Here is a 27,134-nt window from a genome sequence, read left to right on the forward strand (position 1 = left end):
CTGCAGAGGGGCCCCGTGTCTACTCTTCTGCTCCTGCTTCTATCATGGGCCCCTGAGTGGGAGCTTTGCTTAGTGGTCTTAGGGGACGTGCGTGGATGTGTGGCAGCTCCCTGTGGCACTGGGCTTTCCTCACCACTAGAGACCCCTCGCCCTATACCAGCCAGGCTGCTGCCTCTCCACCTCATCGCCTCCCCCTTGCCTCTCACTTTTTCTTTCCAGCCACACCAGCCTCCCTGCTATTCTTCATATGTGTCAGCCACACCCCCACCTCTGCCCCTTTGCACTTGTCCCTCTGCCTGCGAGGTTCTTACCTCAAATATCCGTGTGGCTCGTGCTCTCATTGGCTTCAGGTCTCATATCCTCAGTGGGCGTTCTCTGATTCCCCCTCCCAATATAAAATTGCTCCTCCCCCAAAGCTCCCTTCCCAGCTGTCTTTTCTCCGTGCCATAAATCTGACAGTCTGCATGTATTTTGATTATCTGTTTATCATCTATCTCCCCCGCTAGAATGTCAGCTCCACCAGGGCAGGGACTTCTGTCTATTTTGTTCACTGTTTCACCTGCAGCGTCTGCCACGTAGTGGGTGCCCAGTACATGTGATGAATAAATGCATGCACCGGCCCCCTCCTCGGGCTGCCTCCTGACGCCGCTGCCTCTCTCTGGCTGCTCTGGGTCCCAGTGTCCTCTGGTGGAGCCCAGCCTGGAAGGTGCTGGGCCCAGGTTCTGGGGTTTCAGGGTGCTGCAGGCCTTCTGCGTGGAGGCACAGAGCTGACCATGCCTGTCCCTGGGTCCTGAGGGTTATGCGTAGGTGGAGAAAGGGGCCGTGGGGTCTCCTGCAGCCAGAAATAGAGTTTTGTAGCTACTGATGGAGGGGGCAGATTTCTGCTCTACTTGAGGGAGTTAGGTAAATTCTTGGAATAACTTAGTAAGAGAGAAAGTGGTGAGGATCCTGAGGGTGGGCCGTGCCAGGGCAGCGAGGGGACGGAGGCTGAAGGGAGAAAGTATGTGGGTGTGTGGAGGTACATGCATGCAGCTTTGTGGTGTGACAGGTGGTGACAGGGAAGTGGGTGTGGCAGAGGAAGATTTGCCCTAGAGTTTCAGTGGACAGAGTTTGGGGCCAATTTTTGACAACTAAAAAGCCACTTAGCCGAACAAATGCTCCTTTGACTTCTTGCCTTCCTTCCCATCATTCCTTCCCAACTCCCTCCTTTCTCTTCCTCTCTATTTTCCCAAAGCGCATGAGCAGGGCCCTCCCCAGCATCGGGGAGCTGCCCAGTGGTCCCCGTAGCCTTGCTGGGCCCAGCCAACTCTGTGATGGAAGAGGGGACGGCCTCCTGCCTCTGCCCGCCCTCTCCGCCCCAGGCCCTGGCCTGTGGTGCTGTGGTGAGGCAGGCACAGGCCCCCCTGTGGCCCCCCTGTGGCCCTGTTTGGACCTGAGAAGACCCAACCTTCTGGGACAGACCCAGGTCTCCGTGCTGCCTGTGGCTGGCGGGTTAGAACTTGGGGCAAGAGATGGACTCCAACGTCTTCAGTTGAGCCCAGAGAAGAGAAAGGTGGAGCTTGGCCTCACACCCAGGAGTCCTGGCTCTCCTTGTTCTCTGACTCCTCTGCAAACACCCTGGCCCTGGGGGAGGTCCCAGCAAGGGCGTGGGGCCATGGCACGCATTTTAGAAGTTGGCAATAGGCTGTCAGAGATGGCTGTGTCCTGAGGCCCCCAGTGTTGTCCTGCCATCTTGGGGTGTGCTAGCCATTGCTGGGAGCCGTGGGCTGTCCCCCCTCCCCACAGCCCACTACCAGTTCCAGGCTGACTCCTCTTCACCTCTTGATTCTGGAGATACCTAGGCTGGGCTGGCAAAGCCCCGTGCAGCCCCCACCCTGTCTCCATCAGCCTTTGATTGGCTCCTTGCTTGTGGTTTCAGTTCTAGCCTTCTTCCAAGGTCATCCCAAGCCCTAACATGTTCTGGGAATTCTTCCCAGAGTCTGCAGAGCCCTGGGAGGCCCAGGCTACTGGTGCCCCAGTGTGTAGGGCGCCCCATGTCAGCCCTGCCTTCCCGACCTCTGCTTTGCTGTAGGGGTCTTGGGGTTGTGGCTGCTCTGAGTCATGCGTGGCTGGCCTGCCCTGCGTCTGGGCACGTTCCCTCCCATGAGTCCTTGCTCTTTCTCCTCCTCTTCCACGCTGGGTCGATGGCTGACCCTCGCCTCCCCCTCTACCTCAGGGAAGCTCAGAGGTCACAGTCCCAGCTACAGGGACCCCAGGAAAATGTGTAGGGTTCAGTTACCCACCCAGACCGGCGGGGGCAGTGCTGGGAAGGGGGCTGATGAGGTGGCCCCCCTATGCTTGCACGGCCGGGGTTCCCCCCTGCCAGCCTTATGCCTCTGCTCTACCTGTCCATCTTCCAAGCCCAGTTTATTGTTATTTTCATTATTATTAAGCCATACTTTAACTCTACACAAAAATAAAGAGAAAAATAACACACACCTATGTACCTATTATTGTGTTCCGTCGAATCCTTTTTACCCTGTTTATTTCAGATGTTTGCATTTTTAAAGAGATAGCATCTTATGCCTGTAGTGGCAGCCCCCTGAGTCTTCTCCCTGATCCTTTTCCCCTCGCTCCCTCTGCAGAGGCAAACACTCTCAGAAACAGGTGTGTGTCATTCAGGGGCCTATTTTCATGCTTTTGCTATTAATGCATAGGGCTATATCCATGAATGATATGGGGGATTGTTTTGCATTTTACACCCCTGTATAATAAAGGTAGTCTCCTGTGTAACTCTGCACTTTTTTATTCTGCACTGGTTTTGAGATTTATCCATGTTGACACTTGCGGTTCTAGTTCATCTGTTTAATTGCTATGTAATAATATTCCACTGGGCAAATAAACTGCAATCTATGTATTGGTTCTCGTTTCCAGCGTTGGTAATGCCTACGATGCTGCAGTGGGTGGTCCGGGCATGTATGTACATCTCCTCGGGCTCCTGTGCAACGGGCTGGTGGGTGTGTTCCCAGGGCAGCCATTCTATTTTTCGTTTTCTTTTTTTTAAAGATTTTACTGGGGAAGGGGAACAGGACTTTTCTTTTTTTTATTGGGGAACAGTGTGTACTTCCAGGACTTTTTTCCAAATCAAGTTGTTGTCGTTTCAATCTTAGTTGTGGAGGGCGCAGCTCAGCTCTAGGTCCAGTTGCCGTTGCTAGTTACAGGGGGCGCAGCCCACCATCCCTTGTGGGAATTGAGGAATCGAACTGGCAACCTTGTGGTTGAGAGCCCGTGCTCCAACCAACAACTGAGTCATCCGGGAGGCAGCTCAGCTCAAGGTGTCATGTTCAACCTTAGTTGCAGCCTTCGGAGTTAGGAGCATGGAGCTCTAACCGCCTGAGCCACCGGGCGGGCCCATTCTGTTTTTCGAGGAGTGGCCCTGCTGCCTTCCTTAGGGGCTGTGCCTGCCCACCCCCAACTCCACAGACTGTGGGTGTGGCCCTCCTTCCTCTATCCCCGTCCTTGCCCCCCTTGGTTTTGTCCCACTTAAATTTCTTCCAGCCCAATGGGTGTGAAATGGCATCTCACTGGTTTTAACAGGCATTCCTCTGGCTATGGGTGGGATGGAGCATCTTTTCATATGTTTATTGGCCACTTACAATTTTGTTCTTAATCTTTTTCCTTTTTATAAAAGTAATACAAAGACTTGCCCTAGGATGAAGATGAAAGCAGTGATGCCCTCACCCCACCCTCGCTCACCTCCTGCCCCCCCTCCATATGAGGAAATCTGACTAGGTAATTTATTCATACAGTTAGGACCTCAAAACATGGTGCAAATATACACTGGGAGTGGCTCCCACTGCCCTGCCCCCCTCACTGTTGTTCCTCAGGTAACCAACCACTTTCTTTAGTTTCTTATGCATCTTCCAGTGTCCTCGATGCAAATACAAACACGTATTCAGATTTCCCTTCTGTTCTAATACAAAGGTAGCATTCTCTGTACACTATTCTATTCTTTGTTGTTTTTACTTTATACATCTTACTATGGATCGACCCTACTGGAGATCTTTCCATACTAGCATGTAAAAATCTTGGACACTCTCTTTTTTTCATTTGATAACTCATTTTTATTCCGTATCCTGGACAAATGTGAAAATAATGTTCCTATCGATTATGTAGTTTTAAGCATTTAAAAAATATTTATTTTTTGAATTGTGGTAAATATTCATGATACAAAGTTTACCATCTTAACCGTTTTTAGGTGTACAGTTCAGTGACATTAAACACATTCTCACTGTTATGCAGCGATCACCACCATCCGTTCACAGAACTTTTTTCTTGTAAAACTGAAACTTTCTACCCATTAAATAATAACTCCTCGCTCCCCCTCCGCTCAGCTCCTCTACGCTCCGCTCCCCCTCCTCCAACCGCCATTCTACTTTGCATCTCTATGGATTTGACTATTCGAAGTACCTCCTATGAGTAGAATCATACAGTATTTGTCCTTTTGTGACTGGCTTATTTCACTTAGCATTATGACATCAAGGTTTACACACGTTGCGGTGCGGCCTGTGTGTGGATTTCTGACCTCCCTTTCCACAGCTACAGAGCCTTCCATTATGTGGCTCTACTGTGTTACTTAACCCATCCCCTCTGATGGGTACTTGGCTGTTTCTAATCTTTATCATGCCTGCCAGCACTGCGGGGCAGGCCCTTGTCCCCGGTCATTTTGTACAAATGCAGACGCATGCACTCTTAGAATGAATGACCAGCGGTGAGAGTGCTGAGTCAAAGGGAGGGCACATCTGTGATTCTGAGCAAGACTGCCAGTTGCACCCCCACTGGGGATGCCCCACTTTGCACCTCCTCCTGCAGTGTAATAAGAGAAAGCAATCCAGCTGAACTCTTTTCATTGTTTTTTCTGCTGGCTACTCCCAGGTCTCCAAATGCTATGCTTATTACAGGAGAATTTAGCTCACTCCTCCGCTTTCCCTGCCCCCGTCCTCCCAACAGCACCCTGTGCCCTGTCTCCCTCCCACCAGTGCCATGTCACTTTCAGTTTTACAGCATCAGGACTGAATAAGCTTTACATTCTCTTCCGTAACCACAGTGGAGTCTTGGGTGTTTTGTTCTATAGATAAATCTAAACACTAAAAAAACTTAAAAACTGATGTTTACATGATTTATACAGATCTTATACATTATTGTGACTGTATAACTTTATTCCCTGTCTGCTGTTATTACCTTGAATCCTCCACTAGTGCTTTTCAAACTGTGTTGAACAGGAGAACCATTTGTGTGTGTGTGTGTGTGTGTGTGTGTGTGTGTGTGTGTTTGTGTTTGTGTGTGTTTGGGGGGGCGGTGCTTTTAAAAATGAATATTCCCAGGCTTTCCCCCAGACCTATCAAGATCTGTGGGGAACCTGGGAGTTTCCGGGGTGCGTCCATGCAGTGGCAGTGGCTTTTGAAGTGTTACACACCCTAGTCAGTTTGAGGGAATGTCAGTTGACTTTTATACGTAAAGATCCTTTTGTCTGTGGTCTCACAAGCCCTGTGTCCCCCTCACACACAGGTACATGCCCCCCAGCACACACTCATTACTGTAGGAAACACCCCCTGGACCCAGACTCTTCTCTTGGACTTTTCTCTTGCTGCTCCTGCGTGGGCTCAGTCTCCTGGCTGCCCGTCCACCCTTCTTCCTCTGCCCTTCTGCCTTGAGGATTGGTGAGAAGGAAGGTTCTGGCCCCTTCTGGGGTTTGGACAGGGCTGCCTCTGGGCAAAGAACATAGACCGGTAAAAGCCTGGACATGTGCGTGGGGTGGACCACAACATTTTAGGGAGCTCAAATCATTTATTCATTCAACAAGCATTTTCTGAATATTACGGGCAGAGCTCTAAGGGAGGATCTACATGATAGAAAAAGACGAATTTGATAAGGTAGTATGTTTCCAAGAAACTATAGAGGCGTCGGGAGCAGGGAGGGATCCCTTGTGGCTTCATCCCTCTCCTGGGATGTTCCAGTGCAAGGTGCTTCATTCAGACACAGGTTCTGACCCACTAATGGGCTGTAAAGTCCCTTTGATGGGGCTCAACTATCCTTTAAAGAGTGGGACAGAATAGAATTAGAATGCATCAACTGTAGTAAGGGTTGTTATTTCATTAATTCTTCAGCTCTGGCTATTCTCCTGTTAAATGTACTCAGTGAGTTTTAAATTTGGTTATTGAAGCTGTTTTATTTCTAGAAACTCCATTTGGTTCTTTTTCATTCTGCTGTGTCACTTTTTATAGTTTCCTGTTCTCTGCAAGGATCCTCAAGGGCTTCTTTTATTGATTTAAGCAGAGTAGGCATTTCTGGTTTACGATGACGTCAGTGTCTGAAGTCTCCTCATATCTGTTTCTGGTGTCTGTTTTGTGGGTTTATTTTCTCTTGTAGTGTCTAGTTCCCAAGAGTTCCTGGTTATCTTTGACTGTATACTGGTTATTGCATTTGAAAATTTGTTATGAGTGGTTGTGGAGTAGGAGAAAGGTACCCTCTTTCACAGAGCCTGTGCTCCCGACTCTTGGGGGCACCACTTGTCCAAGACTACCGGAAGCCAAGCTCAAGCCTGGGGTTTTTGCACTCCCCCCTCCAACGGGGCTCTAGCTCCTAGAAGCAGCTGTTCTACTCCAGGTTCAGCCTTCACTGGGGGTGTAGCCCTGAGGGGAGACTCTCCTGCTACTCCCACATTCCGTTGGCCCGGGCTCTGATTTTTGCTGCCTTAATAAAAGGTCATGTCTTCTGGAATCAGCAAATAACCCTCAGGGTGAAAGTAGCTTGGGTATTTCTGTATCGCCCTGGTTTTCCTTTTGATCTGTTCTGGCCGGATGATTCCTCACTGCCTCGCAGGTTCTTTAAGAAGTCTTAAAATAATGACTGAAAAGTCCGGTTGCTTAGTTGTTTGCTGGTTGGGGTGGTCCAGAATGGAGTATAACCACAGTTCTCAGCCCTGTCAGACTCAGAGCCTGCCCCACTTACCAGGGACAGAAGTCGCCACGTTGCTTCATGACATGGTGATCTGAATATGTGTTTCCTAGGTGAGTCAAGTCAGAAAAGTCTGAGAACGTCTGTTGCAGGGTGACCTGGGCAGCCTCTCCCTTTCCTCCTGTCTTCATTGGGGCTGTGGGAGACCAGGGAGCTCAGATCGCCAAGGCCTGTGGGCTGCTGGCCTCCCAGCCCTCCCCTGTCTCCAGGCTCCAGGCTCATTAAGTCTCGGGCCCGCCAGACCTGATGTGACTGTCCCGTGTCTCACTGCCACCTCCACCTCTGTCTTGCCTTTCCCTCCCTTCAAGGCTGAATTCAAGCCCCTCCTCATCATGAGGGAGTATTTCTGGATTCATGTGTTCATCTGGCAGACGTTGCCTGAGCCCTGGTCTAGCGGTTGGGGACACAGTGATGAGCTACACTCAGCCCTGCCTGCCTGCCTGCCCGTCAGAGCCTGGGAGGGATGCGGAAAAAAGCACATCAGCCTGTTAGGCCCAGAGCCACCCCCGTTTAATATTATGAAGTAGAATTAAGTAATAATACAATCTCTCCGTTTCCATATTTATATAATATAAAATGGGGAGGGGTCCAGGGTCTGAGGGAACCTGGAGCTGGGGGGAAGTAGTGAGGCCAATATAACGCTCTTAGCATGACAAAAAAGAGAAATAAAAGGAAAGCATTATATAACACAGTCCATATACATAATGAAATAAGTAAGAATATACAGAGGGTGCCAAAAAAATGCATACACATTTTAAGAAAGGAAAAAACTGTATTAAAATTGTAATAATATATACCGATAACAAAAGATGAATACAAGTCATGTGTTTCCGTTTTTTTGGCACCACTGGTATAGTATATACTTAGAAGCAAATATTGGGCACAACTAGCAGACCGAGGAGGCAGTCAGAGCTCGCCTCCGAATCATGACACGGTGGCCACACATGGAGGCATTTGGCGATTGGTGCAGCCGTAAGTGATGCATTTTCTGAAATAGCAAAAACCTGTTGGTCAACTTGGAACAATACAAAGGACAGTCTTCCTTCAGTTTAAATCGGAGTTGCATTCCTGTAATTTTCAGTGTTTGCCGAAACTATGCAAGAACTGTGTGGTGTTTCTGTGTGCCACTCTGGGCCCAGAGCACTGCCGCAGCTGTCCCCTGCGAGCGTGTGGCAGGACCTTCGTGGCAGGTGTTACACCGGAGAGTCTTTATGGTGGAGGTGCCCAGCATCCCTGTCCTGCCCACTAAATGCCAGCTGTGACCTCAATCACTGAGACCATCAAAATCCCCCTCACCTTTCCAAAACGCCCCCTGATGTGGCCCACTCCCCTGCCTCCTGCTGGGAGCCAGTGTCCACTAACAAGGCAGTGAGGTTGATACAGTGACAGGGGGATTTGCGGGAGCCCTGGGAGCTCAGGCTGAAGAGGCAGGAGGACTTCCTGGAGGGGGTGACATCCTACTCCTTGAGGGCTGAGTAGAACACCGTAAAGACATACTCTCTCCAACAAATGGAGTGCGTGTTTCCGGAAGTGATGTCCAAGGTGGGCTGGGCAGGGCGGCCCTTGGCGGTTCTGTGTGCTTATGGAATTGACATTTCCCCCTCCCTTTAAGGAAGTTCTGTCTTCTCTGAACTTTGACTCACTTGGTTTCTGCTCCTGATGACCCTGATGACGCCTGGGACCTCTGCCTGCTCATGGGCTACATGGAAACTCCAGTTTCACTTTTAGTTCCCAGGGCCTGGAGGACCAGCTTTTACCAGAGCTGGGACATAGCTTTCCTTTAGAGGGCAGATAAGAGGGGCTGAAGCAGGGAGCTCCCCGTCTCTGTGATCGGCTCCCCCAGCGGCCTGTTTCCAGGCTCCCCAGCCCACCATCTTTCTCCTATGTGCTAAGTTACTGGGGCACTGCTGTTGTGGAGGCACAGCCCTGCCGCAGGAGGGGGTCTTAGAGGCCATGAGCCCACGCCCTTTTGCAGGGTGTGGTTCCCTCCTGTGATGGGGAACTCACTGCCTCCTAGCACAGCCCTTGTTCTTGTCAAATAGGTCCATCTCCTGTGCCAGCGTTTCACTGTGACCCAGAATCCTTGTCCCCACCCACCACACTTTAGAACAGGATTTTCCAACTCATGGCTCCTTTTGATAAGCAGAAAAATCTGACACCCTTTCTGCAGTTTGGGCTTATAAAAATCACTATTGAGTGCTTATTTTGTGTGCTTTCCAAAATAAAAACTAATATTGAATTTGTTTCTGGAATTTTGACCAGCCCTGTCTTAGGTCGAGTTCCCTAAAATGGGGAATTATTGAGAGGGCTCAGGAGGAGAGTGAGGGAGCCTCGCTCACACAGGACAGGGGAGTGCAGAGCAAGGATGTGGTTTTAGGGGAAGAGAAGGCTTAGTGATCCCACTGGGAGCTGGGGAGTGACGGGCACACAGATAAGCTCCCAGAGGCCGGGCTGTTACCTGCCTGGTCGGCTGCTGGGTGCGGCTGCCCCTCTGGGGGGCGGGGGGGTGATGTAATTTTACAGGCATCTGTGGGCACGATGGCAGGTGGCCAGAGAAGGATGCAGGTATGAGCTGTCAGCCGTCAATGTCCACAAAAGCTGGGCACAGACAGGGCAAGGGGTGGGGGCCCAATAGTCTCTGATGAATCTCCTGTGGGGCAGAGGGCAGGTGTCCATCTCCTAGGTGAGATCCTGCTCTCAAACCTGCTTCTGGGACTCTGCCTTCTACCCAATCCAGGGTGCTCCAGGTTCTATGGAGTTCTCCCAAGCTCTGCCTCTCGGTGGGGGGAGCCGAGGTGGGATTTGAGGCAGGGCTGCAGGCTGGGGTTCCCCAGGGAGGGCCTCGAACCCCACATGAGCCCGTCTCCCTCCCCCCCCGCCCTCCCACAGACTGCCTCTTCAAGGTGTGTCCCATGAACCGCTACTCAGCCCAGAAGCAGTACTGGAAGGCCAAGCAGACCAAGCAGGACAAGGAGAAGATCGCCGACGTGGTGCTGCTGCAGAAGCTGCAGGTGTGTGCTCGCAGGTGTGCACTGCGCGTGCCTCGGGGGCCCTGCTTGTCAGCGCTCACGGGCCCGTGGCGGGCTCGGTGGGTTTTAAAACCCCAATATGCAAGAGATGGGTGTGGGGCTGTGAAGGAGGTGAGGTGGGAGTGCTGTCCTCCCAGTGACCCGCTCGTCTCTGTGGCCCCTTGTGCCACTCAAAAGAAGGTGCCCCTTCCTTCAGGCTGGCGCAGCCCGATGCCAGGGCACACGCTCAGTGAGTAGAAGGTGGACTGGGGTTCAGCTCCCACCCAGTCCTTCAGCTGGACACCGTGGTGCAGTGAACAACCTGTACAGCTGTACATGGAGTTACCAGTGGCTCCAGGGAACCTGATTTGAGAACTAGTCTTAACTTCTTTCCTTGTTTTATAGAGTTGGAGCCTGGGGCCCATAGAGGGGGCTGGGCTGTCCATGGTCACCCTGTGTTTGCAGTAGGGCCTTGAAGGTCCCTGGGTCTCTGGCCCACCTTGCACTCCTTGGACACGTGGACAGTGCATGGGGTGAGGGCCTGCTGGTTGCCCATGGCCTGGCAGTCCTCTGGACAGAGCTCAGGGCCCCAAGCCCAGGCCCCCTGGAAAGGAGAGTGAGAGGCTTTGGCTGTGTCAGCAACTTGGCAGCCAGCTTCTGAGACTCTCTCGGCCCAGGTGCAGACCTTGCATCCCCATGCAGACCTTGCTTCCTTATGTTCCTTCCCCTGAGGAGAGGTGTGAAATGGGGGAAGGGTTGTCTGTACCCCATAGCTGTGAACTGGGCTAGAGACAGGTGGTTGAGGGCGGGCTTCCTGAGCTCTGTGATAATCCCATCTCTCCTCCGGGCTGGGGCTGTCACAGGCTTCCTCCCTGCTGCACAGACATATACTCAGAACCAGATGTGGTCACACAGCCACACACTGTAGGTCTATGGAAAGTCACGTGTACACAGCAAAGCTACCCAGCAGCCACCCTCCTGCCTCAGTCATGAGGCCCGGGTAATGGGACTGAGGGAAAGAAAAGGGGCAGAGGGGCCAGTGTTCTCAGGGAGTGCCAGGCTGATGGAGGAGACAGAGCCTATCCTCAGGCAGCTTCCAGTCTAATGTGACACAAGGGTCCTTAATGGGATACAAACCAAATTCGCAAAGCACCAGAGTTGGATCCATCAGCATTGAATATGGCCAGTCAGGAAAGGCCACCTGGGCTGGAGGCAGTGGGCTAGGAGCACACACAGCTTTGGGGAGGGAGGGTCACAGAAGAGTGGAGTGGATGAGGAAGACGTGGCACCAAGCATGCCTGTCAGCGTTTGGGCTGGGGCAGGGGTTCCATGTTGGGGCATCGGGAGTGTGGTGAGATGGGAGTAGTGAGGCCCAGCTTAGGTGTCTTCTGGGGTTGTCCAGGGGCATAGGGGGCTCTAGGACCAGCTGGCATGCCGCCTCCAGAGGGAAGTGATGGAGGGGGGCGGGGCAGGGGTGAGGGATTTGGTTTCCTGGGCTGCAGGCTGCATGACCTCGGGCTGCACTTCCATGCTTGCAGCCTCAGTCCCTTAATAGTGGGAGGGCACGGGCTAGACGGCATCTGAGGGTCACTCTGGGTCAGCGCCAGGAGCTCTGTGTGCGTATGGGGGGGCGGGCTTCTCCACCTTGTATGTGTCTGCACAGCATGCAGCCCAAATGGAGCAGAAGCAGAACGACACGGAGAACAAAAAGGTGCACGGCGACATTGTGAAGTATGGCAGTGTGATCCAGGTGAGGCCCCCCCACTGCATCTCCCCTCGAGGAGGCCTGGGATGCTGTTGGGTGGGGGGTGCTAGCCGACATGCCCTTGGTGGGTTTCGTCCCCAGTGGGTGGCTCTGGGACCTTCTCTGTGACTGCATATCTGCTTCTGTGTGTGGCCTGAGTAGCATGTCCAAGGGTGCGTTTTCAGCATGGTTGTCATCAACCTCGATTCTGGGGCCACGTGATCTGGGTTCAAATCTTGGCCCCGTGACTTAGGCAAGTTGCTTAACTTCCCAGTGCCTCAGTTTGCCCATCAGGCCAGTGATAGTACTTCCCGCTTGCTTGTTGTGGGAGTGCATGAGATAATACATGGAGGGTATTTAGAGCAGTGCTAGCTTCTTTTGTGACTAGGTGACCAACTGTGTGTGTGTGTGACTGCGTGTGTCTCAGTCTGTGTCTGACACCGTGAGCATCCAGCTGTGGCCCAGGATCCAGTGGCCCCAGTGCCCCTCTCTGATGGGCTGGCCTCCTGGGCTCCCTCACCCACACCCGCCTGCCCCCCAGCTCCTGCACATGAAGAGCAACAAGTACCTGACAGTGAACAAGCGGCTGCCGGCCCTGCTGGAGAAGAATGCCATGCGGGTGACACTGGATGCCACGGGCAACGAGGGTTCCTGGCTCTTCATCCAGCCCTTCTGGAAGCTGAGGAGCAACGGGGACAATGTGAGGACAGGGCCGGGCTGAAGGGGTCTGGGGGGGCCGCAGGCCACAGCTCCAGAGCAGCTTCTGTGTGGTCTTCGAGGCGGGGCCTGGATGAGGGCGTGTCCATTTCTTAGAGGGGCAGACTGAGCCAGAGGGAGGCCTGGAGGCCTGGCCCTTCCCACCCTCACCCTGCTCTGCCTGTCCCCATAGGTGGTCGTGGGGGACAAGGTTATCCTGAATCCCGTCAATGCCGGGCAGCCTCTGCATGCCAGCAATTACGAGCTCAGCGACAATGCTGGCTGCAAGGAGGTGAGTGGGTTGGTGGAGCCAGCCCTGGAGGGGAGAGGCGACCCCACACCCCTGAGGGTACAGAGCCTCCCCCTCTCCACCAGGGTCTCTGCCTCCGATCCCCTCTGGCCCGCTGGACAAGCTGGGTCTTACTGCCCTCCCGCCTGTCTCCCAATGTTGCCCCCATTCTCCACCCCACAGGTGGCATCCCCAGGGCAGCTGGGCTGGGGTCTGCGGGCCCTGGCTGGGAGGAGACACCCCTTCTTGTGCTCTAATGGGTTGGGTTGGTCCTCCTCTCACCCTTCTCTGGGCCTTCAGTGCTGCCCCCCTTCCGAACCGCTGGGGGTCTGCCTGGCATCACGGATCTCTTCGCCCTTCCCCAGGTCAACTCTGTGAACTGCAATACCAGCTGGAAGATCAACCTGTTCATGCAGTTCCGAGACCACCTGGATGAGGTGTTGAAAGGGGTAAGGACGGAGAGCGCCCCACTGCCGCCCTGCCCGCTGGCTGCCAGCCCCTGCCCCACAGGCCCCTCCTCTGCCTTCTCTCTCCTGCCCAGCTCTGCTCCCCGTCTGGCCCTCCCTTCCGTGTGCCCCCTGCTCTGGCTCTGCAGCCCCTTCAGCCTCCCTCTGCACACCCCCAAGCCCCTTCAGGGGTTCCCCCCCAGGGGCCCTCCCACAGGGGCCCACCCACCAGCCCCAACCGGACCACCCCTTCTGTTTTCTCTGGCCTCACAACCCCCCTCTCCATCCTCTGTAAGACCTGGGTGGTCTCAGTTTGCTCACTTGCTAAGGGGGTCAGTCGGTGGACTGGGGTCCCCATCCTTCCACCTTGGGGTGGGGCCAGATCCTTTGAGCAACCTGTTCCCTCCCCCGTGCCTGCTCCATGGTCTGGGCCAGACTCCCTACCCTTTGCCCTGTGCCCTCTTGGCAAGGATGTGAGGCTGTTGAGTCAGGGCCTGCGCCCTGGTTCCAGACCTGCCGATGTGGGCGCTAGAACATAAGGGGTTGGCAGGTGTGGAGGGACGAGCCTGTGTGGGACAAAGTGCTGCTATAAAGTACCGCAGGAACGACTGGGAGGGACCAGAGCAGAGGGTGGAAGGAGGGCTGGAGAGAGCGGGAAAGAAACCCTGAAAACCAGACTTGGGGACAGAGAGGAGTGTTCAGAGGTTCCTTCAGTGGACTTGTAGGGGAGGGAACCAGCCTACTGGGGTGCAGGCGGTATGTGGAGGGGAAGACGGGAGGGACAGATGTGGGTAGCAAAGGGGGTGGGATTCCTCAGCTAGGGGAGTCGGCAGGTACACCTGGTGGTGGTGCCTGTGAAAGGGATCGGTGACAGGCCCGCGAGGCTGCCCCTGCTCACTGCACAGCAGCCTGCAGTGCTCCCTTGCCCTCCTCCCACAGCCAGTGCTCGGTCAGACCCTCCTGTCCCCCTCAGGCTGCCTCAGTCCCTCGCCCTCCTCCTTGCTCCTGTCTCCCAGGCTCTTTCCCAGCTACCTATGCTGTGTGCCTTTCCCTCCGTCCCTTAAGCCTTCTCATGATCCACACGTCAATCAAGGCCCAGCCCATGTGCTACCTCCTCCCAGAAGCCTTCCCTGATTATACGTTCTAGCCCCAAAGCTATGCAGCACTTAGAAAAGGACGCATCGCTGGGCCAAACCCTGAGGTGCTGCCCAGAGTGGTTTCAGTGAATCTTTCATGGATTCCAGGCACCTGGGACGTGAGACTTGAGCTAACAAAGCCCACCCCTTGTTTGCTGTCAGCCTGCCCTGCCGGGGTACAGCAGTCACTGGGTTCTGCCTAGTAACGGACCCAATCTGTGTATATTCACTCATTCCTTCGTTCAGCCACTCATGCGTGCACTCCACAGGTGTTGGCGGAGTCCTTTGTGTCCAGCGCAGTGCAGGGAAAACAGATAATGCCATCAGTGGTCACCATGCTAGGAGCAGGAGCCAGGCCGAGAGCCTGCGGGGGGCAGGCTCGCTGTGGGAGGAGGTGTGATGCAGAGATGAGGGTGTCGCCCTGGAGCTGCGGCACGGATTCATGTCCCATGTGTCACTAGCTACGTGATCCTTGGCAGGACGTTTGCATTCTCTGTGCCTGGGTTTCCCCACCTGTGAAGTGGGGTAATGATGTGTGTTCCCAGAGGGTTAGTGCGAGGATCAGGGGAGGAAGTACCGTAAAGGGCTCTCACGGCAGCTGGCACGTGGTAAGAGTGTAGTGTTACTTCATTGTAGAAATTAGAATCCTCACAATATCGCAAGGAGGTCATAATATTCCCATTTTACAGAAGAGGAAACTGAGGCTCAGAGATGTTAAGGCCTCGGGTGGGATACCAGTGGTTTCAGGGGGCGAGGTCACACACACAGCTTATCAGAGCAGAGCCAGGATCCAAATTTGGTCCTAGTGTCCAAAGCTATGGAGATGAACAGGTCACCATCCCTGCACTCCGGCTGCTCCAGTCCAGTGGGGAGCAAAAGGAATGGGAATGATGTATCAATGAGCAGAAAGGGCCCAGGGGATCCCTCCTGTGTGACTTAAGACTGGCCTTTAGGAGTCAGGCAGGGTTTCTAGAGATACAGACTGGGGAGGGAGGTGATCAAGGGCAGGTTCCAACATGGAAGGCTGGGGAAGGCTCTGGGTAACAGCATGTCCCTCCTCAGCTGTCTGGAGTTTCTGAATTTGGGGTCTGGCTGAGGGCTGTGGGCACAGTGCCTGGCTGAGGGGTCTGGCTGCTCTCTGGTGGGTGGGGCTCAGCGTGCACCTCACCCTCTGCTTGCTGGCTCTGGCAGGAGCGTGCAGGGCCCAGCCAGCTGCGCCTGCACCTGAGGCAGGTGGTGTTAGCCCCCGGGAGGGTCTTTGTCTTTCCTGAGCCCACACCCTGCCGCCTGCAGGGAGACGTGGTGCGGCTGTTCCATGCCGAGCAGGAGAAGTTCCTGACGTGTGATGAGTACAAGGGCAAGCTGCAGGTCTTCCTACGTACAACGCTGCGCCAGTCCGCCACCTCAGCCACCAGCTCCAACGCCCTCTGGGAGGTGGAGGTCAGAGCTCTGCTGCTGTGCCCAGGGCCCAGCCCTTCTCTCCTGCTCTGGGCTGCACCCTTCCCTCTTCTCCCATCGCTCTGGGGGGTGGGAGGTCAACCTCTGCCTCTCCTCTGTTCCCCTCCCGAGCCAAAGGGCCCGGAAGGTCCAGAAGCCACCCACCCAGAGTTCCAGTGCCCCTTCTCCCATGGAGCTTTCCCTCCCTGGATAGCCTCACCCCTGTACTCCCTCAGGTGGTCCACCATGACCCTTGCCGTGGAGGCGCTGGCCACTGGAATGGCCTGTACCGCTTCAAGCACCTGGCCACAGGCAACTACCTGGCTGCTGAGGTGAGTGGGGAGGCAGAGGGCATCCTGGGAGCTCAGGCTGTGTGTGCTCATGGGCATGCACAAGTGTGTGTGCCTGGAGCACGTCTATACAGGTAGACATGTGCCTGTGGACCCTGACTTATCTGTGCTCGTGTATTTAACAAATACTATCAAATAAGTGCACGACTGTAAATGAGCCTAATAAATACTATTGTGCTGCCACGTGCCAGGAGCCATTCTAGGCACTGGGATACAGCAGTGAGCAAAATTCCCAGCCTTGTGGAACTTATATTTGACCCCCGTGTCTATCGTAATGCACAGGCTTGTGTGTATTGGGGGATTCGTGTGCATGTTCAGCGGTGGGTCTGTGGAGGGTGTCAGGAAGGGCAGGGCCCTGAGGCTCTCATTGCTGGTCCTCCAGGGGTCCTGTGGGTTTTGGGGCTGGGGTGGGCACCCCTGGGTGGATGGGGCTGCGTGCCCCGACCCAGGGCCGTTATGTGGACTTTGCTTTGGGGTGGGAGTCATGTGGGTATAGCTTGGTGTCCAGTAGCTCTTCCCCCTCTTGTATCTTTGTCCAGGAGAACCCCAGCTACAAGGGTGATGCTTCTGACCCCAAGGCAGCAGGAGTGGTGAGGACCAAGCCGGCTCCAGGGCCAGGGGAAGAGTGACTTTGCAAGGCTCTCGGTGTGGGCAGGGGAGGCCGTGAAATCCTGGGAGGCGGGCTGGAGCGAGAAGGCCTCTCGGGTGGGATCCCAGTGGTTTCAGGGGGCCTGATGACGGGGGCTCCTGCCTGAGTTGGGGTGTTTATCCCAGGGTGCGCAGGGCCGCTCAGGTCGCCGGAACGCGGGGGAGAAGATCAAGTATCGCCTGGTGGCTGTGCCCCATGGCAACGACATCGCCTCACTCTTTGAACTGGACCCCACGACGCTGCAGAAAACAGACTCCTTCGTGCCCCGGTGGGTAGGCACCATGTGCCTGGGGGCTGGCCGGGGTGCCCAGGCTGGGCCATCCTGTCCCTGGTCTCCCTGCATCCTCTGCTCCTTTGTTCTCCTGAGGTCCTTTGGCCTCAGCACCTGCATGATCTGTCCCTCTGGGGATTGAGCTCTGAGGCCTATAGGCAACTAACCGCCATCGAATGCTTGCCATGTGCCCAGTCCTGGGTGCTGCCCACACTGGGTGATGCCTTGTGCTAGTCGCTTTATCAAAATGCCTTCTCTCCAGTGTTCTTATCAGCTGGTTGCCCGGGTCAGTCTGGGTGCTCAGGCACAGGCTGCATGATAGTTTGTCTGGGGTACACTGGGTGGGGAGCTGGGCTCTGACCTGTAAGGCCCTGAGATTCTAGGATGTAACATTGAGAAACTGCCGGGTGTCATTCAGGTGTTAGCATTTACTAGCTGTAGGACCTCAGGCAGCTTAGTTGGTCGCTGTACCCCGATTTCCTCACCTGTCAAGTGGGAATATCGAGTCTACCTCTTACCAGCGCTGATGGGAGAATAAATTGGTGGAATTAATCATATAGGCCCACGATTCCTTATCTGGAATTCGGGCTAGATGTGTGTGGAGATTCAGATTGCTTTTCATTTCAGAAAGATAATTATATTTCATAATCAAAGACATGAGTATTTCTGCATATTGACATTACATGGGACAGATAGTCTAAACAGCCTCATTTGTCCGAATGAATTTTGGTCCCATGTTTACAAACAGGCCTTGGCTTTTGGAGCGCTTTGGGTTTGGGGGGTGTGAGTGAAGCACGTGTCCTGGCCCGGGGTGTTCGCTGGTGCCTCTGCTCTGGCTCCTACCTGGATGGGACCTACTGCTGTCCCATGGCTACTGGGTGTGGAGTCAGGTGGAAGATGTGAAGCCGCAGGGGGTGAGGGAGGGCACCCAGCCGGCGTGCTCCGTGGTACACTCCGTGCCCTGCCCCTGCCCTGCCTGCAGGAACTCGTACGTCCGGCTGCGGCACCTCTGCACCAACACGTGGATCCAGAGCACCAACGTGCCCATAGACGTGGAGGAGGAACGGCCCATCCGGCTCATGGTGCGGGCCGCCCAGGGCTGGGGGGCAGGCTGGGGTCTGAGCGTGGCCCTGGCGCCCTACTGACCCCTGTCCCCGCAGCTGGGCACCTGCCCCACCAAGGAGGACAAGGAGGCCTTTGCCATTGTGTCAGTTCCTGTGTCCGAGATCCGAGACCTGGACTTTGCCAACGATGCCAGCTCCATGCTGGCCAGCGCTGTGGAGAAGCTGAATGAGGGCTTCATCAGCCAGAATGACCGCAGGTGGGCTGCGCGGCAGGGTTACTGAGATTTTCTGAGAGGCTGGTCCTCCTGGGATCTGGAGTTCATGAACAGAGGACTCACAAAGCAGAAGCTGGGCAGGCTGGGCTGGCACAGGGGAGACACAGGTGGGGACTGGTCCCTGGGGGCCCTGGGTGGCCCCAGACCTCTGCCTCACTGCTCACGTACTCCCAGAGCTAACCCTGTGACGGAGCTGTCATTACCCTTGTTTTACTGATGATGGGACTGCAGTTCAGAGAGGTTAAGAGACTTGTCCAAGTTCACACAGCTAGAAATGGCAGTCAGAATGGAGCCCTTGGGCCCTGCGGTTCCTTTTCGGATTGGAGTACACTGAGATGCTTTGTCTTAGGGGCACTTTGGAATCTGGGGGTGGGGAGCACGTGATAGGTCCTGGGAGCTTTCCCAGGGTCGGTGCCTCACACTTGTCACCCCTTGTGTCCCTTTGTGAAGGTTTGTCATCCAGCTGCTGGAGGACCTGGTGTTCTTCGTCAGTGACGTCCCTAACAATGGGCAGAATGTCCTGGACATCATGGTCAGCAAGCCCAATCGGGAGCGGCAGAAGCTGATGAGAGAGCAGAACATTCTCAAACAGGTGCCCGTGCCTACAAGTGGGGCCCCCAGCGGCAGGCCTCGGGGAAGGGGCCGCGTGACAGGGAACGGTGTGACTCTTTAACACGTGTTTGCTTTTTCCCGTCTCCAGTTGAGCTGCAATCTCCTGCAGTTTCTTATCGCCCCCTTGTAATAAAAATAATATATACTGGCACTTACTGTGTGCCAGGCACTGCCCTAAGTGCCCTACATGTATAAACTCGTTCGATCCTCTCAACCTGTGGAGTCCCTATTATTATCTACATTTTACCTGAGGAAACTGAGGCACACAGAGGTTGGAGTACACAGCTGGAAGCAGCAGGGTCATATTTGAACTCAGGATGTTGGGTCCAGAACTTGTGCTTAAATTTGTTTTCTAAGTCTTTATTATGAAACTTTTCAAATATTAAGAAAGTATTACATCCACTGCCTGGATTCACTAGTCACCGGTTTGCCAGGTTGGCTGTATGTAACTCGGCATCTGTACGTCCATCCTCCATGCGTGCATTTCAGAATTCCCTAAAGTTTTCAGTGTGTTATCTCCTGAGCATATGTAAGCACAGTACCATTATCACACCTAAGAAAATTAGCAATAATACCCAACACATACAGAATTTCTCCACCTTTCCCAAAATGTCTTTTTAAAGCCTTTTTTTTTGAACAAGGATCCAAGTAATGTTTTCTTACTCGATTCACTTCTATCCCTTTGGTCTCTGTTGTAGAATAGTTTTTCAACCCCACCTACACTTGCCTTTTAAAATTTTTATAATTCCTTTTAACGAGATAGGCCTGTGTCTCTCTGAAGCTCTGGCCACACCGGCCTGGCCTGCCCTTTTTCTTAGCCTCAGGCTCCTTTGCTCTTCTCCCAGACACTGGCCCAGGCCCAGGATCTGAATTGGGATTTGAATTCACGTTGGCAAGGGTGGGCGGAGGCCAGCGTGGGGATTCCGGCCGGAAGGGAGTGAGGGCTGGAGCTGGCCGGTGGTGGGTAGGCTGGGCTTGTAGTCCAGCTTAGAATCGGCTCAGGGTTAACGTGAGGGTGGCTTTGGGGCAGGGTCAGTTTGGGGCTTAGGGTGCCTGGGGTAACGAGGGGTGCAGGCAGGGGTGGGGCTCCCTCCTCACTCTCCCTATTCCTCTAGATCTTTGGCATTCTGAAGGCCCCGTTCCGTGACAAGGGGGGCGAGGGCCCCCTGGTGCGACTGGAGGAGCTGTCCGACCAGAAGAACGCCCCCTACCAGCACATGTTCCGCCTCTGCTACCGGGTGCTACGGCACTCCCAGGAGGACTATCGCAAAAACCAGGTGCCCGCCCGCCAGCCTGAGCCCTCCCCGTCTGCTGCCCCCACTCATGACTCGCTGGCTTGCTCAGTCCCTCGCTCGTGCTTTCATTCAGCCAGCAAGTATTTACTGAGTCCCATGTGTGCCAGGCGCTGTTTCAGGCCCTGGAGACATGGTGGGGAAGTAGACAGTTGGGCTGGCTTCCCGGGTGTGTCACCTGGCTCCATCCCCAAAAGGGCCTTGCGCTGGGTTCAATGCTCTGTTGCCGTCTTGAAATTCTTAATGTTTGAACAAGGGTCCTGCTGCTTTATTTTGCACCGGGCCCCACAAATTACATCGCTGATCTTGCCAGATAGACAACGTCCCTTCCTGTGGCGGTTTCACTCTGGTAGAGACAGACCTCGCGCTGAATAACTGTATTGTGTAAATACGCGCTTCTGCCCAGTGCAGGCTTCCTCTCCTGAGCCCCCACCTTTGTAGGTGTCAGGCCCCTGTCTCGCTGTCTGGGGCAGTGTGTGGAGCACAGCTGCACCCCGTGACCCCATCCCGTTTGCCCCCCAGGAGCACATCGCCAAGCAGTTTGGGATGATGCAGTCCCAGATTGGCTACGACATCCTGGCTGAAGACACCATCACTGCCCTGCTGCACAACAACCGCAAGCTCCTGGAGAAGCATATCACCAAGACCGAGGTGGAGACCTTCGTCAGCCTTGTGCGCAAGAACCGGGAGCCCAGGTGGGCCTGCCGCCCTCCCCTACGGCACCCATTCCCTTCTCCCTCCACCCCTGCCCAGGGTAGAAAGTCCGCCACTGCTGGTTGTTAAATACTGAAATACTTATGCCTCTGTTGGTAAATTGCCACCTCTCTGAAGCCCCAGCTGCCCCCCGCCCCTCACTGGGCACCCTCCCAAATTAGGCCCAATCTAGCAACAAGAGGGCTGCCACCTGATGCAACAGGGCCCTTAAGCCCTTCTCTGGTGACAATGTCGGTGCCTGTATTGTTGTTAAATATTTTGAATATCACTCCTGTCCTTGTGCCTTCTTTATCCCGACGCCTCTGGACCCCACCTAGGTCCCCCCCTGCTGCAGGGTGGTATCCATGGATTGTGCCGAGCAGCCCATCTCCAAGCTTTGGGGAGGGAGCAGGAGCAGTCCCTGGTCCAGGGAGCCTGTGCTGCCAGCTGGGGAGAGCGGGCTTCGTCCTCAGGCCCCCACTCCTGTTGTCACCACCCCAGGTTCCTGGACTACCTCTCTGACCTGTGTGTGTCCAATCACATTGCCATCCCCGTCACCCAGGAGCTCATCTGCAAGTGTGTGCTGGACCCCAAGAACAGTGACATTCTCATCCAGACCGAGTGAGCAGGCGTCCCACACCCAGGGCTGTGCCCTGCCGGCTCCCCAGCCGCCTGAGCTTGGGCCCCGTCTGGGTTCAGGATAGAACTGGCACTTGTGCTCTCTGCAGATACGTACCTAGTGCCTGCTGTGTGCCCACCTCTGTGCTGGCACTGTTGGTAGGGGTGTGGAAGGGGGCACAGAAGGATGAGCCAAGGGTCCTGCCCTTAAGAAGCTCAGGGTCTGTTTGGGGTCGTAAGCTGGAGGCGGGTCCCCCATGGAGGCAGCATGGAGGCCTGACTGGCTCTCCGCCGTGCTCTGGGAGGAGAGGACTGTGGCCGGGCCTGCTGGGGAGGGCTCTGGGCGTGCGTCCCGCCCCCGCCCCGCACCCTGTGATGGATGGCGTTGGTCTGCAGGCTTCGGCCAGTGAAGGAGATGGCCCAGTCCCACGAGTACCTGACCATCGAGTACTCGGAGGAGGAGGTGTGGCTCACGTGGACCGACAAGAACAACGAGCACCACGAGAAGAGCGTGAGGCAGCTGGCACAGGAGGCGCGGGCCGGCAATGCCCACGACGAGAACGTGCTCAGCTACTACAGGTGCGCCTGCCCCAGCTCCTCCCCGCACTGCTCCTGTGAGCTTTGGCCTTTTCTGGAGGCTCCCACAGCTTCGAGGGGGCCTCCTGCCTCCACTGGCCCACAGCGCAGCCTCCCCCAGGGAGACTACGTGGAGCTCGAGCAGCACTGGGCGGCCGTGAGACCAGGCTCAGCTCAATGATAGGCCTGAAAGAAACCCAAAGCAGTCTCTGCACATATGCTTTAAAAACAAGAATAAGATAACCCTTGTCAAATGCTCACTGTATACCAGGCACGGTTCAAAGCCCTTCATCCATCTCACAGCAACCCTGTGACGTAGGGACCATTATTACCCTCATTGTAAAGTTGGGGAGACAGGCACAGAGACGTAAAGGAACTTGCCCAAGGTTACGCAGCTGTCCATGGAGAGCCACGGTTCAAACCCAGGCTGCCCGGCTCCAGAGCCGTGGTGGGTAATGCAGGGCTGAGGAGGAAGCAGAGGGCGTGATGTCAGCCGGTGCAGGACAGAGCTTCCCACAGTCTGCATTTCTGCAGCTCTTCCATCACTGTCTCCCCCTTTTCACTGGCTGCTCACCCTTCCCTCCTCTCCCGCCCAGTCTTGCCCTCACGCCCCTGCCTGAGGCCTGTTCCTCTCACTGCACTCTTCTTTTCATGTCCCTGCCTTTCTCTGCCATCCCTCTTCCCACGAAGACCCGTCCTGGCTGAGCCAGAAAGCGTTCTCATCCTTAGCAAGTTGGGGGAGATTTGCAAATACTCGTAAATCTAGACTTTCCTTTCAGGTCTCTTACTCAGAATTGTGTCCTTCCTGTGACAGTGGCCGGTGCACGCTTTAGCCTAAGTCGCGTTGCCACTGTCGCGGGTCCTCCACAAGCCCCCCAGTCCTCACTGCCCTCCTGCCAGGTCCTCACCCGCCTCCCTGCCCCACAGGTACCAGCTGAAGCTCTTTGCCCGCATGTGCCTGGACCGGCAGTACCTGGCCATCGACGAGATCTCGCAGCAGCTGGGCGTGGACCTGATCTTTCTGTGCATGGCGGACGAGATGCTGCCCTTTGACCTGCGTGCCTCCTTCTGCCACCTGATGCTGCACGTGCATGTGGACCGCGACCCCCAGGAGCTGGTCACACCTGTCAAGTTTGCCCGCCTCTGGACTGAGATCCCCACAGCCATCACCATCAAGGAGTGAGAGGGGTGGGAGAGGGTGGGCCAGGCAAGGTTGGGGTGGGAGGATCTCAAGGACCCTCACGCCTCGCTGCCTCCACTCCCAGCTATGATTCCAACCTCAACGCCGCCCGAGATGACAAGAAGAACAAGTTTGCCAGCACCATGGAGTTCGTGGAGGACTACCTCAACAACGTGGTCAGCGAGGCCGTGCCCTTTGCCAACGAGGAGAAAAACAAGCTCACCTTCGAGGTGGGCTGGGGCTCAGCGGGCTCTGGCTTGCTCCCTCACTGGTTCTCACTTGCTCCCAGGGGTAGGGGTGGGACCCATGACCTCACTTCCCTCAGTTACCTTAGCAAGTACAGAGGGACAGTATGGACTGCTGGGACTCCCCAAGGGAGGCTTCTCTCCTCATCAGCTGGGGCTGGGTGGCAGGCCACTGCCAGGAGCCCCATCCCTTTCCTGCATCTTTGTTCTATCTTCCCCATCATAGCCTCCTTTTCAGGCTTCTATTCCTTAGTAACCCACTGGGGTGGGGCTGCTCCTGTCTGGGACCCTTGGATCCATGTTCAGGCAGCCCCACTGTCTTAGGGGAACCTCACCCTTATTGCATCCTTTTAGCCCTGGTTTCCTGAGCTGGCCCCGCCTTTCTCGAGGCCCCGCCCATCACGCTTTGGTCACGCCCATGCTCACCCCGCCCCGCCCCCTCTCCACAGGTGGTCAGCCTGGCGCACAATCTCATCTATTTCGGCTTCTACAGCTTCAGTGAGCTGCTGCGGCTCACGCGCACCCTGCTCAGCATCATCGACTGCGTGCAGGGCCCCCCGGCCATGCTGCAGGCCTTTGAGGACCCAGGCGGTGAGGCTGTGAGGCCATCCACCATCCCCCGTTTCTCAGTCTCCCCTTAGCACCGGAGGTCCTCTCTGATCACACTCCTGTACAGCCGCCTCCTGGCTCTGCTGCAAGGGGGCGTCTTCCTGCCCAATCCCCTTCAACCTCCGCTGGACCAGCAGGGCTCCCTGCGCAGGCACTGTGGTGACCCCAGGATCTGGGCGAGATGCCTTCCAGTACAACTTGGTCTTGAGGGAGTAATGAGAGAGGAGGGGAGACACAGGCCTTGCCTGGGGAGCTCGCAGTCAGATGGAGGGACACAGCCCTGCCATTGGGGAATATAGGGAGTAAGGGGGGGCAGGCTGAGGGAGGAGTCACAGCCCTGTCATTAGGGACATGCCAAGGTTGCGTAAACTGAGTTAAAGAAAAAGTGCATAGAGACTGACACCTGCTTTTTAGTGCGCTCCAAACATTCCCCTCAGCTCCTTATGCTCTGTAGCAGCTCTCATGATTTCCTGCAATGGAATGATTAGTGATCTCCCCACACAGTTCACCTTTGCCCTGGCCCTCCTTTTTCCTAGATTTGGCTTAAAGCTCACCTCCCCCAGGAAGCCTTCCTGGGTTAGCCTTGCCCTTTCCTTAGCATGGCTTTGCCCTGCAGTTAGTTGGTGGAGACAGAGTTAGCCCAGGGGCCCCTCCGACGCCCCTCTGTTCCCCACTCCTCAGGCAAGAACGTGCGGCGGTCCATCCAGGGCGTGGGCCACATGATGTCCACCATGGTGCTAAACCGCAAGCAGTCTGTCTTTGGTGCCTCCAGCCTTCCTGCTGGTGCTGGGGCTGCTGAGCCGCTGGACAGAAGCAAGTTCGAGGAGAATGAGGACATTGTTGTGATGGAGACCAAGCTGAAGATCCTGGAAATCCTGCAGGTGGCCAGGCCAGAGCATGGTGGGAGGTGCTGGGAATAGGGCAGGAGAGAACGGGGAGGTTGAGTGGGGTATCTAGCACTGGGAGGCTCCAGGATGATTGGCTGTGTAACCCAGTGGTTCTCATACCAGCAGCATCAGCCTCACCAGGGGACATAGATATGCACATTCTTGGGTCCTGCCCTAGACTTATGCACCACAACCCTGGAGAAGGGGCTCAGTCTGTGCTGTGACACGCCCTCCCAGTGATTCTCGTGTGCACTAAAGTCTGGCTCCATCCCCCTACTGCACAGATGAGGAAAGGAACAGGGAGGGGACTTGCTTGTGGTCACACAGATTTTGAAGCACAACTAGAGATTTGAGAGCCAGTTTCCTGGCAGGGCAAACACAGTCTTCCGTCTTCTGGGTTTCATCTGAGACTCCCCGCAATACTTGGGGAAGGGGTTGTTAAGGTCCTGAGAAGGGATAAGGACTTTGCTTTTGCTTTGCTGCCCCCAGAGGACAGGTGGAGTAATGCAGTGACCTCCGCTGGGACTCAGTATGGGCAGGGCCTGGTCAGGAGTCAGAGGAGGGGGCTTCTGGGTCATTCCCGGGCCTGGGGCTTCCATATCTGAGTTCTGGGCTGTGGCCAGAAGCTCTGTGCCCCATGAGGATGGAGGCCAGTCAAGGGTGTGTGCAAACCCTGGGTCCTCACCCCCGCCCCAAAGTGGCCTCTACTGCCTCTTCACAGTCCTTGGTTTCCCCCCACCCGCCCCGGGAGCCCCAGGGTCTGTTTGGCAGAGTGGGATGGGAGGACAAGAATTGGCCTTTGGACCTGGGGATCTTCCTTCTCTTTCCTGTCAGCGTCCAGCCTGGGAAAGAGAGGCTGAGTGGTCTGGGGTGGGGGCGTCTCGCCTCATTCTAGAGGAGGTACAGGAGCTGGGGAGAGGGTGCCCTGGAGCTCCTTGGGGAACAGGGTCTTGACTGTTTTGTTATGACGTCCTGGAGCATCCCTGAAGAGCTGTGCTGAGACCCCGGCATGCTGGAGCTCATTCGGGGTACCTGTCACCTTCCGGAAGTGGGATTGGCCGCCTGTCCTCAGACCGTCCTCTCCTTCTCCAGTTTATTCTCAATGTCCGCCTGGATTACCGCATCTCCTACCTGTTGTCCGTCTTCAAGAAGGAATTTGTGGAGGTGTTTCCCATGCAGGACAGTGGGGCCGACGGCACCGCCCCTGCCTTCGACTCCACCAGTGAGCCCCACCCCTGCCTTCACCCCCTCCCAGGCTGAGGCTGACTTACCCAGGGGTACCAGTGTGTGGAGCCTGGGGGACACTGGGGGCCAGCTCCCCAGCCCTGGCCCTGTTTCCCAACCTCCAATGGCCTTTCTTCTCCATTGTCTCATTTAATTGCTGCAGTGAGGGGGAAGGGCAGGGATCATTCCCTCCATAGAGGGGCAGGGACTTGCCCAAGACCACAGCCAGTCAGAGGCTGAGCCACATCAGGACCCTCAGGCCAGAACTCTGCTCTGGCCCCTGCCCTGGTGGGTTCCACTTCAATCCCAGGAAGGGGCAGGCAGAGGGCTGCCACCCAACCAGGTGGGGAAGGGGGTGGTTTGAGTGTCTCCCTGCTCCCTCACCCCTGTGCTCACCATCTTTCCTGCACATGGACCCCACCTGCCCCCATCTGCCCCTCTTGCTCCCCACAGCTGCCAACATGAACCTGGATCGCATCGGGGAGCAGGCGGAAGCCATGTTTGGAGTAGGGTAAGGCCAGGGTTGAGGTGTGGGGGGATCTTCAAATCACGCCTGGGGTTGTGTGGGGTTGCGTGGGTGATGCCAACACAGGCTTGAGACCCCCTCGGAATGGTCTGCATTTCCCAAGGCTGGGGCTGGCCTCTCCCTCCCTGTTGTACCCCCTGCAGCCCCTTACCAGGACGGGCAAGGGGACCCCTGGCTATCTGCCCAACCCCAGTGATAATAGGGCCACTTGGGGCCCACTGTCACCATGGTCACTCCCCTGCCTCCAGGCAGGACAGTTGTGCCTTGTGCATCAGGACTTGGCCAGGTAGCTGGGAGGACGTCTCCCCCAC

The 27,134-nt window shown here is 55.6% G+C and overlaps 1 protein-coding gene across 1 annotated transcript in view; it reads left to right on the forward strand.

Annotated features, from left to right (window-relative positions):
* Positions 1-27,134, forward strand: part of ITPR3 (inositol 1,4,5-trisphosphate receptor type 3) — a 62,964-nt gene that overhangs the window by 14,624 nt on the left and 21,206 nt on the right. Inside the window, exons 3-24 of the mRNA XM_074332805.1 lie at positions 9,886-10,007; positions 11,668-11,754; positions 12,290-12,448; positions 12,638-12,736; positions 13,099-13,182; positions 15,609-15,755; positions 15,989-16,084; positions 16,642-16,692; positions 16,877-17,019; positions 18,005-18,104; positions 18,183-18,343; positions 18,812-18,953; positions 20,089-20,250; positions 20,788-20,960; positions 21,460-21,579; positions 21,973-22,155; positions 23,080-23,331; positions 23,418-23,562; positions 24,027-24,168; positions 24,868-25,067; positions 26,166-26,295; positions 26,751-26,808. Coding sequence (XP_074188906.1) covers positions 9,886-10,007; positions 11,668-11,754; positions 12,290-12,448; positions 12,638-12,736; positions 13,099-13,182; positions 15,609-15,755; positions 15,989-16,084; positions 16,642-16,692; positions 16,877-17,019; positions 18,005-18,104; positions 18,183-18,343; positions 18,812-18,953; positions 20,089-20,250; positions 20,788-20,960; positions 21,460-21,579; positions 21,973-22,155; positions 23,080-23,331; positions 23,418-23,562; positions 24,027-24,168; positions 24,868-25,067; positions 26,166-26,295; positions 26,751-26,808 — 2,956 coding nt within the window. The remainder of the gene's footprint in view (positions 1-9,885; positions 10,008-11,667; positions 11,755-12,289; positions 12,449-12,637; positions 12,737-13,098; positions 13,183-15,608; positions 15,756-15,988; positions 16,085-16,641; positions 16,693-16,876; positions 17,020-18,004; positions 18,105-18,182; positions 18,344-18,811; positions 18,954-20,088; positions 20,251-20,787; positions 20,961-21,459; positions 21,580-21,972; positions 22,156-23,079; positions 23,332-23,417; positions 23,563-24,026; positions 24,169-24,867; positions 25,068-26,165; positions 26,296-26,750; positions 26,809-27,134) is intronic.

Source organism: Rhinolophus sinicus, linkage group LG05 (assembly GCF_036562045.2).
Source record: "Rhinolophus sinicus isolate RSC01 linkage group LG05, ASM3656204v1, whole genome shotgun sequence".
Taxonomy (NCBI): domain Eukaryota; kingdom Metazoa; phylum Chordata; class Mammalia; order Chiroptera; family Rhinolophidae; genus Rhinolophus; species Rhinolophus sinicus.